General features: G+C 40.6%; 1 protein-coding gene across 37 annotated transcripts in view; it reads right to left on the bottom strand.

Annotated features, from left to right (window-relative positions):
* Positions 1–16,393, bottom strand: part of EVL (Enah/Vasp-like) — a 218,628-nt gene that overhangs the window by 51,086 nt on the left and 151,149 nt on the right. Inside the window, exon 1 of one of the 37 annotated variants that reach the window (XM_024100190.3) lies at positions 10,432–10,768. The exons of the other annotated variants lie outside the window; for them this stretch is intronic. Within the exon in view, the coding sequence (XP_023955958.2) occupies positions 10,432–10,504 (73 nt within the window). The 5' untranslated portion in view covers positions 10,505–10,768. Of the gene's footprint in view, positions 1–10,431; positions 10,769–16,393 lie in introns of those variants that run through there. 37 annotated transcript variants of the gene reach the window in all.

Below are 16,393 nucleotides of genomic sequence, written 5' to 3'. Positions count from 1 at the left end.
CTTTCCTATTCAAATGAGGCAGATCCCTCAGAAAGGACTCCTCTAGAAGTTAATGGGTCATTTGTGCGAGGAGGCTCTGCAGAATATTTACTCTCTGAGTGGCTACACTGCCCCTGGGAGTGAGCCTCACGGCCTGGGCAGACAGAATCTAGCTCATGTACTAAAAATAGCAGTATGGACGTGGCTACACCAGCAGAGGCTTGGGCTAGTCACCCGAGTTTGAATGCACCCGAGCCTCTGGGTCTGAGCTCGAGTGACTAGCTTGAGTCTCCGCTTTTAGTAGTTGCAGTGCACACATACCCCTGTCTTCTTTTCCCTATTATTCTTTCACCCAGCCTCTCTTTTTTTCCTTTCCCCACCAGTCCCTTCTCTGTCTTTTATCCCTTCCTGACTTTTTATTATTCTATCTACTGTGATTTCACTTGGCCCAATCCTGCATTTGTTACACACTGGGCCAGATCCAAAGCTAGTATAAACTGGTGTAGCTCCATTCACGTCAATGGAACTGCTCTAATTTACACTAGTTAGTGATCTGGCCCCTTGAGTTTAATGGGTCTTTTGCAGGTCATATCTAGGTCTTGGAAGCTGCTGCACAGAGACTGAAAAGCTCTTGGTACAGTTAGAACATGTGAATCACCTGTTGGAGTCAATTATTTCACAAACTAGAAATATATCAAACAGAATCACTCTCGTCACTCCTGATACCTATTTAGTACTACTGACATGTGCTCAGTCTCTAAAGAAGCTCCATCCTTTGTACAGTATACGAAATATTCTCAAATCAATTGGGTGACATTTATAGACATTTTTATGATCAAACTGCATATTTTTTGTTTTCCAGTGTTTATTTCTATTAACTATTTATATCCCATTTTCAGTCTACACGATTTATACTTCTGTATTGGGCACCGTTAAAAACTAGATAGTTACCACCTGCTGTAGTTAACACAAATGCTGTTTTGAATTTATTGCGCAGTTACAGGGAAATTTGCCCATTAGTCAATTTTTTTCACAAGCACCTCTGTGCTTGCTCCTATGGTGCCCTTTCTCCCTGGAAGGAAATCCCTATAAAAACCAGCAGAGCCTCTACCTTATCCTTCTTCAAATTTCTCTGTAAAAATCACCTGTGCCATGATGCCTACAAAACCCTTAAAGTTTAGGCAGCTGGTGTGCTACAAAAGCAGCTGCTTATGTGAATCATAATTGCCTCAAGAGGCTCCTGTGCTCCATTGTGTTTGTTGCATCCACTTATCTCTTGTTATATACTTAGGCTGTCAGCTCTTTCGGGCAGGAACTGTCGTTGTTATCTGTTTGTCCAGTGCTTAGCACAATGGTGCCCAGATCCCTGACTGCTGCCTCCATGCAATACTGTAAAATAAATCATGATGACAATAATAATGATAGAAAAAGGCAAAAAATACTATGATAATGGTAGATATTGCAGTGCCCTACATGCCCAGGGTTTTGCATAATTACACATTCATCATATGAAACATTTCCCTGTAAAATAAATAAAATTGTTCATATTAATATTATTAATAAATACTTTTATAGTATATGTCGCATTAGGATGGGTGCTTCCAAAGGTTTTTCCTGGAAGAAAAGAGCATGTCCTTCAAATCACTGCTCCTCTATCCCACAGTTCGAGGCGTTTCCATTTTCTTCTTACTTTTCTGTTTCCCTCCGGCACCATGCAATGAAGGAAGCATCTGGCCAATGGAAAATATCAGCACCGATCTCTAAAGCACTGACCTATTCTGCTTTGCCACTGGAACAAGCTGGCTCTCTCAAGAGTAACACAGCACAAAACAAAGGACGGCAATTTACAAAATAATGAGGAAATCTATAAAAAGCAGAAATCCACAACTATACTCCATCATGGATTCCAGACAAAAAAGAAAGCAGTTACTGACTGCCTGTCTGTAGCTTAACTTACCAAGAATGTCTGCTACATGCATGTTTCCTTTGCTGCTGAATTTACCTGCTACACTTTGCGGTTCTGTTTGCAAAGGGGTTAAGTGCATCCACAGCTAAAGAAACAGCTGAAAATATCTCTACGTAGCCAAGGCAGAGCCCAGAGAAATCCTGGACTGATGTGATGAGGGATTAGCAAACCACCACATAGCCCCCACTCTCAACCTCCACCATCAGCTTCCACTCCTGAAAGCCTCAACAACTGCTACACAGGGAGTGTGAGGTGTTCTATCCCCATACACCACTGACATGGGACAGATGTGAGTCATGTAGCTTAATACTCTCTGAGAAGTCACTCAGATACTAGGGCAATAAGGATGATATAAGAATCTAAACAGAGTAGAATTCAGAGGTCATCTGACCGGAAGTTGGGGGGAGGCACTATGCCCGTACACATTTCTATTCTCTGAGGTTGCTTCCACCAGAGAGAAGCAATCTAACTGAGTCCTGATACAGCATAGTACTTGATCCTGCATCACTGAAGTCAATGGATGCAAGATCAGCCATACATGGACCAGTATTGCTTATGAATAGAGCATCTCATCCTCACGACCTGTGGAATCTCCTTGCTTCCCCTCAGGAGCCCAAAGTTTGAGAACCTCCTGAGACAATTTTAGAGATAACTATGTTAAATTGGAGTTAAGGTAGAGAGCACCTATCAGTAATTAGAGAGTAAATTTTTTTCCAGAGAAGTTATGATGCTCCCAAACCAGGCAGTACAACCCCAAAAAACTCAAAGTCAAGGTTACACTTCAATGAAGTTATTTTAGTGTTTGTGATACAAGATTAGATTAAACTGGTTTTTAGACACATTTGCTATTCATTCCCCCCCCCCACCCCATGGTGTCACCGCAGGGCAAAATTGTACACAAAGGGTGGTGATTGGTTGAGTTACTTCTGATATCACAATGGCCCCACTTAAGAGTTACCTAAGCTGTCCATCTGTCCACAGTCTAGATAAACATAACAATTAAATACAATTGTTAATAATTTAACTTAATTACCAACTCATTTCTTCAAAGGTGGCCTATGCATAAGATTTTCATTAATTTTAACTATTTGGAAAGTTTGAAGAATCTGTGCTGTAACATTATTAAGATCACTATTAAGATCACTATCATTATTAAGAAGGACAAAGAAAAGACTGACGTGCTAAATTTCTTAGAGAACCCAGTTTTAATTAATTTTAACTCAAACTAATTAATAGATTTACTTGTAAATTCTCAGAAAATTCATTCTGTATTTAAAGAGCAAATGCTGTAAATATGGGGAAATTACACTTTATTTTTCACACAAAACAGAGAGGCTGAATCCCAGCTTTAGGTACAAAACAGAACTCCAACTTAATGAAGGAGTCGTGACCAGCACCTCCATAATTCTGGGGCAGGTGCCAGCAAGGGTGACTCAAAATATTGCAGCCTTATGTACCCATAATTGTCTTGGTGATTAGTCAACAAGCTGATCTAGAGCTGGATGCAAAAATTAGTAATTACTGAGGAACAATCACCAGTCAGTATCCTGGCTACTGAGAATGCATTATTGGGTGCACTGTTCTCTCCAATATGAAATGGTCTTGTAAAATAATTATGTCATCTGAGTTACACTGAATATTTCATTGGTGAATACATCTCTGACCTGATTCAACTCACTACATAGAGAAATCTCCCATTGACTCCAATTAGACTTTTGTTGGCAGAATCAGACCCTTCCTGTGATGTATGTTGGCTTATCAATCATTTGGGTTTTGCTATTAAGTTTGCTGATTATTATATTACTCCTCAATACTTTTGAAAGGTGATTTGGTAAACCATTCCGAAAGGTAACTGACAAGGTATATGCACTTCTCCCCCAGCAAAGAGAGGGAGGAGCTACTGAACTTCCTGAATGGGAGTTAAAATAGCTGCCATGCCCTGAAGGTGTGCATGAGATACATCCACATTCAAACAAACATACAGAGAAAGTTTTAGCTCAATCACCTGAAATATAGCAATAGTTTTGAACTATATGTTCTCAGTCAAGTTAGGCAACAGAAGTGCAACAGTTAATTTATTACTATTTGAAATTGAAATTGTCTGTTGCTATGTACAGGTTTCTTGTTGTTTAAAATATTCTCAGTGTCTGATTATGCTATCAAATGTTACCTTGCCTAAGAAAACTGCTCCAGGTACCAATCCACCAAGAGAGACATGCTAGCTAAATCATACATATGCACTGGTGACCAAATTTGCCATACGCTGTGATCTATCACTCAGTCTACAAGTTCTCAGTAAAAAGTTTTGAGGAGTCGAAAGCACCTAATCTTTGAAAGTATATTTTGACTAAAACTCCCTGAATCTCTTTAATCTAAGATTTATGTGAAATTGCAATAATGACTGGAGTTCTAAATGGATACATTCAGAGAGATTAATTACAGGTTTATAACATTCTGTCCCTTATGGGCACCCAAGGATTTGAAACCCTACCACGGTATTATTAAACAAGAATCACGTGTGTTAGTTTGAACCACCAGATGCTGCTGTAGCAGAGACTCGTGTGGATGTCACAGCGTCTCCCTTGGGAGGGCTGATGATCACATTCTTCAAGTACCTACGCATGGAAGAGACTTCTAACAGTAGGTGGCTCTTCAAGATCCAGTGGTTGGAAGCTTAAACTAGACAAATTCAGACTAGAACTCAGGTGCGGTTTTTTAACTGCAAGGATAATGAACCACTGGAACAATTTACCTAGGAATGTGAATAACTTCCTAAAATACATACTATAGATCAAAGAAAAAGTCATTATGGCCTTGATACAGAAATTACTGGGTGAGATTTCTCTGGCCTGTCTGATGCAGGAGGTCAGACTAGATCATAATGGTCCCCTCTGGCCTTAAAGCGTATGAATCTAGAGGGCTGTCTTCTGGTAGGTGAGGCCTGCCAATAGCACAGAAGTTGAACAGGGGGCCACTGGAGGTTCAGCTTTTCAGCCACAAAGACAAGCTGCCCCCACGATGAGACATAAGGTATTTTATTAAAATTAACAATCTCCATCAAACTGAGACAACAGACCGCCACCGAAGGCCAGCTCCTTTCCCCAATTTTTTTTTTCAACCAAAGCCCCCCACAGAGACCACCTTCCAGCACCAACATGATCCTCCGCATTGCGACCCCTGTGTGCCGTGTGCTCCCTGCATTATCTACCTGATTCCTGCCCCACGTTTACCAGTTATTGAGGGAAGCAGAGGATTCTCCCTCGGTATGCCCCCACCATAGTGCCAGCATTTCTTTGCCACTCTGGAAACCAAGCCCTCATTTGAATTGAAATAATTTATATTTGAGAAACAGCTGACATGACTAAGCAGAGCTAACAAGGCCTGCAAACAGTGTGTGGTGAAAAGCATTCCGAATGCTATCATCAGTGCTGGGGCAGGCAAGCCATCTAAGACAAATCACAATGTCCTGCACTGTTCTTGCGCCAAACATACCTTACACCGAAACACACAAAGCAAGTGCCAGCCTAGCGAAGGAACAGAGCTGAGTTCACCTCCTGAGTCAACCTAACACATCTGAGCTGCTCACAATTTTGTATTGCACTGACGGTGTTCTTAGTCTGTCACCCAGACTGAACCACAAAACACGTCTGCCTGTCCTAGTTACCAAATGACCTGAAATTAAACACAGTCATCTGCCCTAGCAGCTGGCTCATTGATGAGTAGAAGAGCTTCAGTCTGCTTGCTGAACCGCATCTGTGCAGGGAACTGAGCACGGAGCACAGAAAGCCTTTCAGTGCAGAGCTGTCTTGTCAACTTTACTAGCACAGAATGGCCTAAAAATGTCTGATTTTTCCTCCCAATTTTGCTTCCATTCCTCATTGCCCTGCATATTTATTTTTCATGCATAGCTTTAAAAAAAAATAGATTTTGGAGTTCTGACATTTCAAAGGGGAAATAATAATAAAAGACTGCTTTGTGCAAATCAAAATGAAGCTGGGGCAAGCGCCTGTCATTTTTATTTCTCTTTATCTACAGCGTTGCCTAAATAAATAAATAAATAAATAATAAATTCCTTTCTTTCTAAGGAAGTGCCCAAATTAACAACACAGGAAAAACCTGTTAAAATCATCTCAAGAGTAACACTTATCATCCCGACACACACAAAGTTAGAGATCTAAATAACTGTGATGGATGTAATGCATTTTTTTAAGCCAACATCTTCAAACATAGCAGGCAATTCTGAGATTGCTTTGATGTACACTGAATTGTATCTTTTTTATTGTGTTGAGGAATAACGATCCCCTTAACATACCGTATCTTTTTGCTGAATGGAGGTTTACTTATTATCTTTTGTGTGAAAGTCAGATAAAGAAGTACTGCAGCAGAAAGGGAACACAGAGTTAAGGCTGGGACTTTGGATTTAGATGGCCTCTCTTGTTTGTTTTTTTTCTAGGTAGAAGAAATTTTACAAATCTGCACTCCTGTCATGGGCATCCTCAGCTAGTGAAAATCAGCATCGCTTCTTCCACCCCAGCAGAGCTGATTTGCAGCAGCTGAGGATCTGACCCATGAAGTTTTCTTCAACTTGCTCTGTTGGATGGCTGGTGTTTACCCTTGCCCTGTAGGAATGGCAAAGGGTTCAGCCCACAGATCCCTACATCTGTGCAGTATCAAATATACTGTATCAGCCACAGGCCCTTTGCTCACAAAGGATGCAGTCCTGCAAACAACTCATGTGCTTAACTTTAATGGGACTGTGCACGTACTTACAGTTACTCACATGCATAAGTGTTTGAAGACTCATTGTAGGTAAAGATAAATAAAACACTTCAACGCTGATGTTCTGCCTGCTCATCTACACAACCAAGTCCAAATTCTACTATTTGAGAGATCTACATGGTTAACTTGAACACTTCTGGGGATTTCTGCACACAGGATTGGGGCAACAGAATGTATACCAGAACTCACCCTTTGATTTTCACAGCTGCGTGGGTATGGATCTAGCAACAGCTATGTTATCTACATCTGGGAAACAAGATAAATGTTTACTCCAAATTTGGGGTCTAACATATGCTTTGTTCTTAGTGTTTAACTCACAGAGGGCTTCTGAGTAATTTCTTTACCAGACATAATGTCAACAATCATAGTAAATAGATGTTGTGTGAAGAACAAGCTGTAGGGTCCAAGGAACTTAGTCAACATACGTATGAACGAGAAGGGGGAACAAATATTATGTGTGTATTTGCCACCGTCTCTCATGCCCTAATTCTGAGTACACATTTATAAAAGAAACATGACCCAACAGTAAATGAGGTCTGAGCCAATACACACTGCAAAAATGCTTTTGCTAATCAATTTCATTTGTGACATTTTCTCTCAGATGCTGCTCTGAAATTTTGAAATACACAGACTATTTTGAATGTATACTAGTAATTTATATACAATTATTTTTGGATTAGTTATTAAATGGAGAAGAATATTAAAAGGAAGAATATTATCCATGTCACAAATGAAAAACCAGTAACCACTGTAATTGATTCCCTGGTTTTATTATTATTTACTATTTGTTAAGTGCTGACAAAAACAAATATGAAGCCACTCTCTGCTCTAGAGAGATCACAGTCTAGATCAGTAATTCTCAACCTGTTTCATAAAAAGACCCCATTTTCCATACCAGGACCCCCATATCCACCTCCCTTCTAGCTGGGAGCCAACTTCCATTTAGCAATATGGGAAGGGCAAAGTGGACAAATATACTGAATGCAATTGTTATGCCTTTGAGAATCTGTTTTGCAGGTGTTTGCCATGCAGAACAAATGAGGGTAGGGTCTACTAGGGATTAAAGGTTCTCCTCAGAAGGAAATATAAACAACCAGTCTCACTTGGAGTAATGTTCACTCCCTGCAAAGAAGGCCAGCACCATTTAAATGCCGTGCTGGCCCTGTGCACTGCTGTGATTTCACCTTAAGTGAGGCATCTTTGTAACCTATCTCACTGTAGGGGTGCAATAATGTGCCGAGTCTGGATGGTTAGTGCCAGAAACTGCTGTGTGGTCTCATTGAAAACAGGGCCCCCTGTCCCGCCCTATGCCTGCTTTGTGGTGTAAAGGAAACTCAGAGAAGAACTTGGCACCAGAGTGACCTTTCCCAAAACTTGTCAGAAAAGGATGGTCTCTTCAATGGACTAGAGCCCCAATTCAACAAAGCCCTTGAGCACATAAACAAAAAAGAACAGGCGAGTAGTCCCCAGGGACTATGAAAGTGCTTAATGTTAAGCACACACTAAAATGCTTTTCTGGAGCTGGACTTAGGGGAATAAATAAAATGTAATGTGTTTTCTTGAGATTTTTTTTTTTTTTTAACAGCGCTTCGTGCTCTAGCTGTATACACAGTTTACAATTCCATACGGGCTGTTAAATTATTTGGGTTTGTTTTTACACTTTAACCATTGAAAAATAATTTTCAGAGTGTGGATGTTTGAAGTATTTTATATTGTTTCTTTACAGACACAATACTTTATGATGCACTCTCCACCTGCCCATGAAACGGTTCTATAAAGGGAAACAAAGAACGAGAGAGGGAGGGAGGAATGGAGAGCAAGAACTTTATATGTTTTAGTCTTCCTCCACTCACAAGGGATAATGTAATAACAAACAAACTTTGTTATACAATAAATAATGCAAATAAAGTGTGTAATTTTTTTTTGCAAAAAGAGTATTTAATGTATCTATATACAGCTATATACATGTTCATAGCAAAATGAGCCAAATTAATTGTTTTTATTCTCCTCCTATTCTTGTAGTTTTGTAAAAGATGCTGGCCTAACAGCCCTGGAGACCAAAGTACTCTCTTACCCCACTGAAATAGTACGGTTTGGGCAGTGGCAGCATACGCTTCCACCCAGTGACCTGCCAATGTGCCTTAATCTTGTTTTGGAAAAAAAAAACCCCTCTAGAAGTGAGAAGGTAGGTCTGTCTGCAAGAGTGTCAGTCAGTCATGGGCACCTCTGCTGAGTTAACTAGTAAGTGGCTTTTGGGATGTATACACGGGCCCAGTAAGAATCAGATTGTTTAGGTGCCTATAAGAATTAGGTCTCAGTCAGGGACTGGGCAGATGAAGTCTGATTTTCAAAGGTGCTGAGCGCCCTTAATTCCCAGTGATATCAAAAGACCGGTGGGAGCTCAGCGCCTCTGAAATCAGTGCAATAACAATGACTTTTGCCCACTACTGAAATCTGAACCAGACAAGAAGAGCTCCGTATCCCACTTCTAATCCCCTGAACATCCAATTAAATAATAATGCATTACACACTATATATGACAAAGCTCACACTAACTATACTACTTGAAGTATGTTACAGAAATTAATATACATCCTTTGCCTAAAAGGCTTTTCTTTTGGTAGAGTTCAACTCTCAGGAATGCTTGAGGGGAGCAGACTCTACAGAATCTGCTTCCTGGATGTTAAGGAAATATAGACAATATAATTATCCTTTACAAGTTATAATAAATCATGGCTCTGGCTCTATTTTAACTCACTGTACAGGGAATATGTGGCTGTTCCGATTTAGCACAATAAATTACACTTCACTGGTAAGGTATTCCATCCCCCTGCTAACTGACAGCTTTCAGGAAAGAATGGCTTCCACAAGTGCAAAATAAAATATGTAAAATTACATATCCCTCTTCCATTCCCCTGTGGATTAGTCCGAGAGTGATTCTGTAAAGCTGTTAGGCATATCTATCATAAAAAGGTGGAGGTGACCAAAGGAGTCAGCTGAGTTAGAAGCCAAAGTAAAGCCTCTTGGTGTGACTTTAAAACAGAGGCCCTGCAGGGAGCATGTAGTCCATTTGTGTTAGGGGGGGAACTAACTGTGCATGTCACATTTAGATCAAACTGTAGATTTCACATGTTATTCCTATTATTCAAGAGGACGATCAATCATATTTTACAATCAAAGCTAGTCTCAAAGGGTCTGCATTCTGCCCTCTTCACACACAGATGTAAAATAAGAATAGTTCCACTAGCCAATGCTGTTACACCACTGTAAAAAGCGATACAAGAGGAACCAGAATCAAACCATGCAAAAACTGATGCAGACAAGTGAAGAAAATCTTCAAGTTCCAATTAGTACCAAAGGATAATATTCCGTGGCTGCATTTAGCCTTAGTTAATTTCTTCCAACTAATGTGAGATAAATAAACTTTCTTTTTTTTTTTTAAAAGAAAGAATACTAAACATCTGCTTTAACCAAGATTGTAGCAGCTACATAACATATTCCATTTATAATAAGCAGTTTCCTATCTTATAAACAACAATAATTAAAAATAAAACCCAACAAAAAACAGTGAAGGCCATATTGCACCGTCAGTTTTTGCGAAGAAGTCCACATTGAAATCAATGACGAGTTCTGCCTGAAACACTTATGCAATGGTATGGCATTGACTGCCTTGAAATCATCTTAATTAACATTAAGATTCTACTTACCGTGAATACTCAGGCTGATCGTGGCCCATCTCACTCCTTTGAGATGACCCTGCCGAGCTCGACAGACTGGCATTTTAGAGAAATAAAATTACTTCCCAAGTTGCAATACAAAGAGAGACAGTTTAAACAATCCTTTGGACTAATTTCCACATTTGACATCGAGGATAATGTATCCAAATGACACATCAGGAATGACACATCATGAAGAGTTTTGTAGTCACACACCGACTGAATCAATCTCTAGCATAATCAGGGAAATCCTGTGTGTAGAGAAACTCCCCAAGGAAAGGGGAAAAAAAAACTTATCTGAAGTACAGTCAAGCACCCTAAGACTCCTTGGGATATTTTGGACCTAAAGTCCTCCAATCAGAAACGTGGTGACAGGAAAAACGAACGCAAGCCCTCCTAGACCATATATGTATTAGATTAGGCAGACTCTGAAGAGACTGAAACAGGAGAGGAGTCTTCGAGATCAGTCCTGGCCTACCCATAACCAGCATTACATGTCACTTGTCAACATGAAATACAGTAGGGTTAATAGGTCCTGTCTGAGAGGCAGGGTAAGGAGAGAAAGAATATGCGTTAAGCACAAAAGTTGAAATAGCAATGTGAATGTGGTAACACTAACTAGTTTCAATTAAGCAGGACAACGCTAAAATGAAACACTAACTTCAAGGGTTATAACTTATTAAGTCTTCAAATCTAAATATTATTATTTCACATCAAAACTATATAAACCAATACAGAAGAGTTGCCTGAGAATCTCCAGTGAGTCTCTCAGAAAAAATTAGCAGTCTGAAGCTGTTTTGAAGACACACTGTTTTGGACCAGCGCTCTTGTGCACCAACACTTATGTCTCCAGTGAATTGTAATAAATTTAATCACAGTTAACGTCTTTTAGCAAACTGATTCTTAAATTCACCAGTGCATTTAGGGCTATGTTCTGAATACACAGGCTGGATTGGGATTTTTGATTCTTTAGTGACTTGCATTCACTGAAGAGTTATTTAATTTTTACCATTTAGAGTGATACTAAGTGCAAATCACAAAAAAAAAAAAAAGGAAATGATAAAATCTGGCATCAATAATAATATAGCCCTTCTAAACTGACACCAGAGTGACAGCAAGGTCACTAGATACTTTTGTATTGTTTTGTAATAACACACAAAGAAAATTAATGCTAAAGCTGGGTAAATAATTTTAAATCCACCATTTAGTCAGCAAATTTTATCTTTTTCTGTGTGCAAACTGTGTTCCAACAGATGATTTTTTGATATAACTTGTGTGTTACTGACATTTTTTCACTGAAGGGTTTCTGTAAACAAATGGTCTTTTACCAGTTCTTGCTCTGGAGCTTGTATGTGAATAATTTACTGACAATATCAGATACGAGCTGTTTTGATTAAACACACAGAAATATACCATGTGATCTGTTCCAGGATTAGACGAGCATAATTCTTAGGATGAGGATTCTGATATGAATACTTGTCATTACCAATTCAAAGTTTACTTTCCGCAATATTCAGTTGAAGCACACTCACTTAAACACTCCTGCCAGCAAACTTATTCACTAGACTATATATAGCAGGGAAACACAACCAGGGACGTGACCATAGTTGAAACAAATTCATTTAACAATCTCAAGGAATATTCATGGAATAGCTGTGCACCATTTTCTCAATTCTAATCTAAAGTTTTACTTTCACTGGAAAAACATCAAAACACTAATTAAGAACATGTCAAGTGAATTTTCAGGACTGCATTGCTTAGGGATTGGTAAACAGATACATAGCATTTCATTGCTAGGTCAATGGTTCAAATGGGGCTCAAGTCAGTAGCAGGGTGATAACTATCTCCCACTGTTGTCAGCTCACAACAACAACAACAAAAGTTCTGACTACAGGTCAATTTGTTTTACAGGTACTCCCTCCCCACCCCCCAGCCATCTTTTGATCAGCAGAATTGTGAGTAAAAGACAATATTGCACTGATTCTATTCTGCTTCCCATCATAAATGTATGTCATTATTATCCAATTAAACTGTTCAGTATCATAGCTATCCTTCTCAAGTAAGAGCTGAATGTTGCGTTTCTTGGCAGTAATTCTGTGTTTCTTAAATACAGTACAAAGATATTTTCAAAGATACACAGTAACAGAGGGTCCTGTGGCACCTTTAAGACTAACAGAAGTATTGGAGCATAAGCTTTCGTGGGTGAATGCCCACTTCATCAGATGCAAGCGATCTTGCGTCTGATGAAGTGGGCATTCACCCACGAAAGCTTATGCTCCAATACTTCTGTTAGTCTTAAAGGTGCCACAGGATCCTCTGTTGCTTTTTACAGATTCAGACTAACACAGCTACCCCTCTGATCATAGATACACAGTGACTTTATAGTGCCAGCCTCCCATGTCCGATCATCTTATAAGGGAAATGCCTCAAGAACTTTTCCCTGGTGTTGATGCCTCTAAAGATGTGAATGTGGGGAAGAGGCGACAGAAATAGGGCAAACGTGGGAGGAAGAATCTATCCTGAGTCAGAGATGGGATTGGCGAGTGGAGGCAGCAAATAAGGGGGAGGAAATCTGGTGTTAGGAGATGGGAGGGAGGCTGTGAGCAAGGGCCTCTCCCACCCTGTGGCCCAGGGAGAGAAGTAGCCAGAGAGGAACGAAAAGGAGTGACCAGAGCTTTGTTCTCTGACTGACCTGAATGAGATGGACTGGGCCTGGGTTTCTTTCATTTGGGTAGGGAAGGAGGGAGTGAGGGAGGGAGAGTTGGCAGCAGATCTCTCTCCTATCTTGACCCAAACGAGAATCTGACTGGGCTGAACAGGAGGAACTGGGAAAGGAGAAAGACAGGATTTTCATGCCTATCCAGGATAGCATATATTCATGGCTGTTCAGTCCAATCATGTTCATAGGCCTTATTATTTGCTATTTGGGAACATTCACTCCTGTAACAGATTCTTCAAACCTAGTGCAGTTTGACTCCTGCCGGATCATAATTATTGTCTCCAACGCAAATCACTTCAGTTACCAGCTGCCATTCAAATCTTCGTAACAACATACAGAGGCTGGCTAATGAGACCTAGAATAGTAACAGTCTTGGAGTCGAGGGCTTATTTTAACTGGACTAGGAGGAAGCAATTCTTAATATATGGAGGGCATTTTCAGAGGTTAAAAAGAAACTTAAAGCCAGGTCATCGTCTGACTCTAATGATTCATGGCAAGACAAGGGGTCTGTTTAGGTGGGCATTCTCAGAGCACATTTTCATTTCTCTGGATGAAGCCCATATCTCTCACTGATTTTCATACCGGAAGCTGAGACAAACATGGCTTCTGATAAAGCGCTGTCAGGCAGTGGGTGGGTGATACACTGGATTCTGAAATCTGGATTGTTTGTGGGTCTAATTTTTGAAAAGCAGTTATCTGAATATGTATGTATATGAATAAGGATCTATATTCCCATTTTGCTTTAAGAATTATAGACTTTTATGTCCAAAGAAGCAGTCTATGTGAAATTGGCATGTGTTCCTTATACACAGCTAGCATAGCATCTATTTCTACATGGATGTTTCAAATGTGTAAGGACAGGAGTATATGAGAGGGGATACTTTCATATCAGTTCTTATTGGACATGATAGGATCTCACATGTAAAATATATGCTAATTATATAGCACTCACATAAATGAACACGTTTATTTCATGTGGGTAAGTATCATGACTTTTTAATACAATCTCTTGGGAATGGATACAAATGAATCACTAGGCATCTTGGCAAAGGAAAGTTTTGAGGAGGGTAATAAGGTAGTGTTGTTGAGGTTTATGGTGTGCTCCTCCCAAGTGTGAGGGGTAGCACAGGAGAAATCATGGCACTTATAGAGGGGGAAGACTTGGCAGATGTCTCCAACATTCTGCCAGATATGTTTCTATGCTGTGTTGTAGCCGTGCTGGTCCCAGGATATTACAGAGACAACGTGGGTGAGGCAACATCTTTTATAGGACCAATTTCTGTTGGTGAGAGAAAATGTTGAGCTCACAGAAAAGCTCTGTGTAAGCTCAAAAGCTTGTCTCTCTTGCCAACAGAAGTTGGTCCAATAAAAGATATTACATCACCCACCTTGTCTCTTTCTAACAGAAGTACAGGAACTTTATGTAAAAGCATTTGACAAACATTTTAATGCTGATGGAAAAGGATTAACTTTCATTTTCTTATAACAACTGTTAGGACTGTCAACAAAGCAGCTTCTTATCAGGAAGCCAAGGACTGAATGGGCCACATAGCATACAAGGAGTATAATTACCCTTTAAAACATGCTAATATTAATGGGAACTAGGCTGAGGGGAGAAACTGAGTCTTAACCTTCTTTTTGATCTTCACCTAACTTTGATCTGCATGCAGATCTGCTATTGAGTTCAGAAGGAAGGTTAAGGGTGGGTAAGGATAGCACCCAAAGGACATTTTAAAATAATTTAAGAAACCTTAACAGGACAAAATCTCTAATACAAGTAGAAGTTGGCTTAAAAAGCTCCCAAATATTAAACACATTGTAGATGAGGGGAAATACCATTGCAGTGCAAAGAAAACTAAAACAGATAAAACAGCTGATTACCACAACCATTTATAAAGGCTGCTGAGGAAAACAATGGCAGCCAGCCACCATAAATAATGCCTAAATAAGACACGACTCCATGTTTACACCACACTCAATAAACGAATGGAGGCTAAAAGCGGGGAAAGCCCTCGGCACAGTGAGACGTGCATGCCAACATTTGGAACTCTTTCCAAGCCCACAGCTGTTACATGGCAGTGGTGGAGTTTGAGCTCTGGGAACGTGCTGGGAAGAAGGGGGTGGGGGTTGAGGAAGGCAGAAGTGGAGTTCTGTGCATACAGTTTTTAACTGTTTATGTCCAGGATCCTGCTGATTTTAGAAATGCAATGTTGCAGGTCCCTCCTAAAAACTACAAGATACCCAGGGCTAAATCTGCAGACGGACTTTGGCATGTAAAGTGGCAGTTAGCCACCTAAGACCAACATTTAGACACCACTGACAGCCTCAAAACCCCACTCAGCAGCTGCCTAACCCTGTAGGAAAATAAATTCCCATGGCGACTAAGTTTCTGCAGTGAAGTCCCCATGACACCTAAATTCCTGCTATGGCATGCACAAAACCACCTAAGCCCTGATGCCACCAAGCCGCTCAGCACACGAGTTAATGCTTCAGAGCTGGCGGGATTCACAAACTAGGCATTTCCCCACCTATCTTGCCTGTGGGACCCAATCTGGTAGGAGTGTTTAGTGCATGCCTAACCCACACCAAAGACATCCAGGGACAAGCAAATCGTCTGTGTGTGTGTGTGACTCCCTGCTCTGCTTAATTTGGAACAGGGACTTGAACCCAGGTCTTCCAGCAGCTTATTGGGTATTCGGGGGTGGCTCTTTCTTGTAGAAAAGGGGCATAGATGTGGGTGGGTCTGGTCCACCCAAATCTGAGCAGGGGTGTAGTGCTGCCAGAGCGGCCTGGAGTGTCACTCTGGCATCTGAAATGCCAGCCAGCGCTATTCCCACCCCCCCTTCAGAAAGCTAGTGAAGCCCTGTGTCTGGTGGCACCAGGGCTAGGAAGGGGGGGAGGGGGAAATGTAGCTTTGAGGGGAAGCTGAGCTAGCACAGTCTGTCATTGCCCATCCACCCAAAAGTCAGGGCCCACCCATATTTCCACTCCTAGCTATGCCTCTATTGTAGAAGCTGTTCCACTTTGCATAAACAATTAAATAATCACTGGGCTAGAGAGAGCAAGGGAGGATAACTCTCTAGCCTGGTGGTTAGGGCACTCAGCTAGGAGGTGGGAGAGTCTAGTCTCTGCTCCCATGAATATTTATACAAATTGGAAGAGCTTTAAGAGGCATGTTTGAGAGACTTGCCTCAGAATATCTAACAGCCTGGTGGGTGGGTTGTGGATCTAGAC

The sequence above is a fragment of the Chrysemys picta genome, chromosome 4 (assembly GCF_011386835.1).
Source record: "Chrysemys picta bellii isolate R12L10 chromosome 4, ASM1138683v2, whole genome shotgun sequence".
Lineage (NCBI taxonomy): Eukaryota > Metazoa > Chordata > Testudines > Emydidae > Chrysemys > Chrysemys picta.
This window is presented reverse-complemented; position numbering and strand designations above follow the sequence as displayed.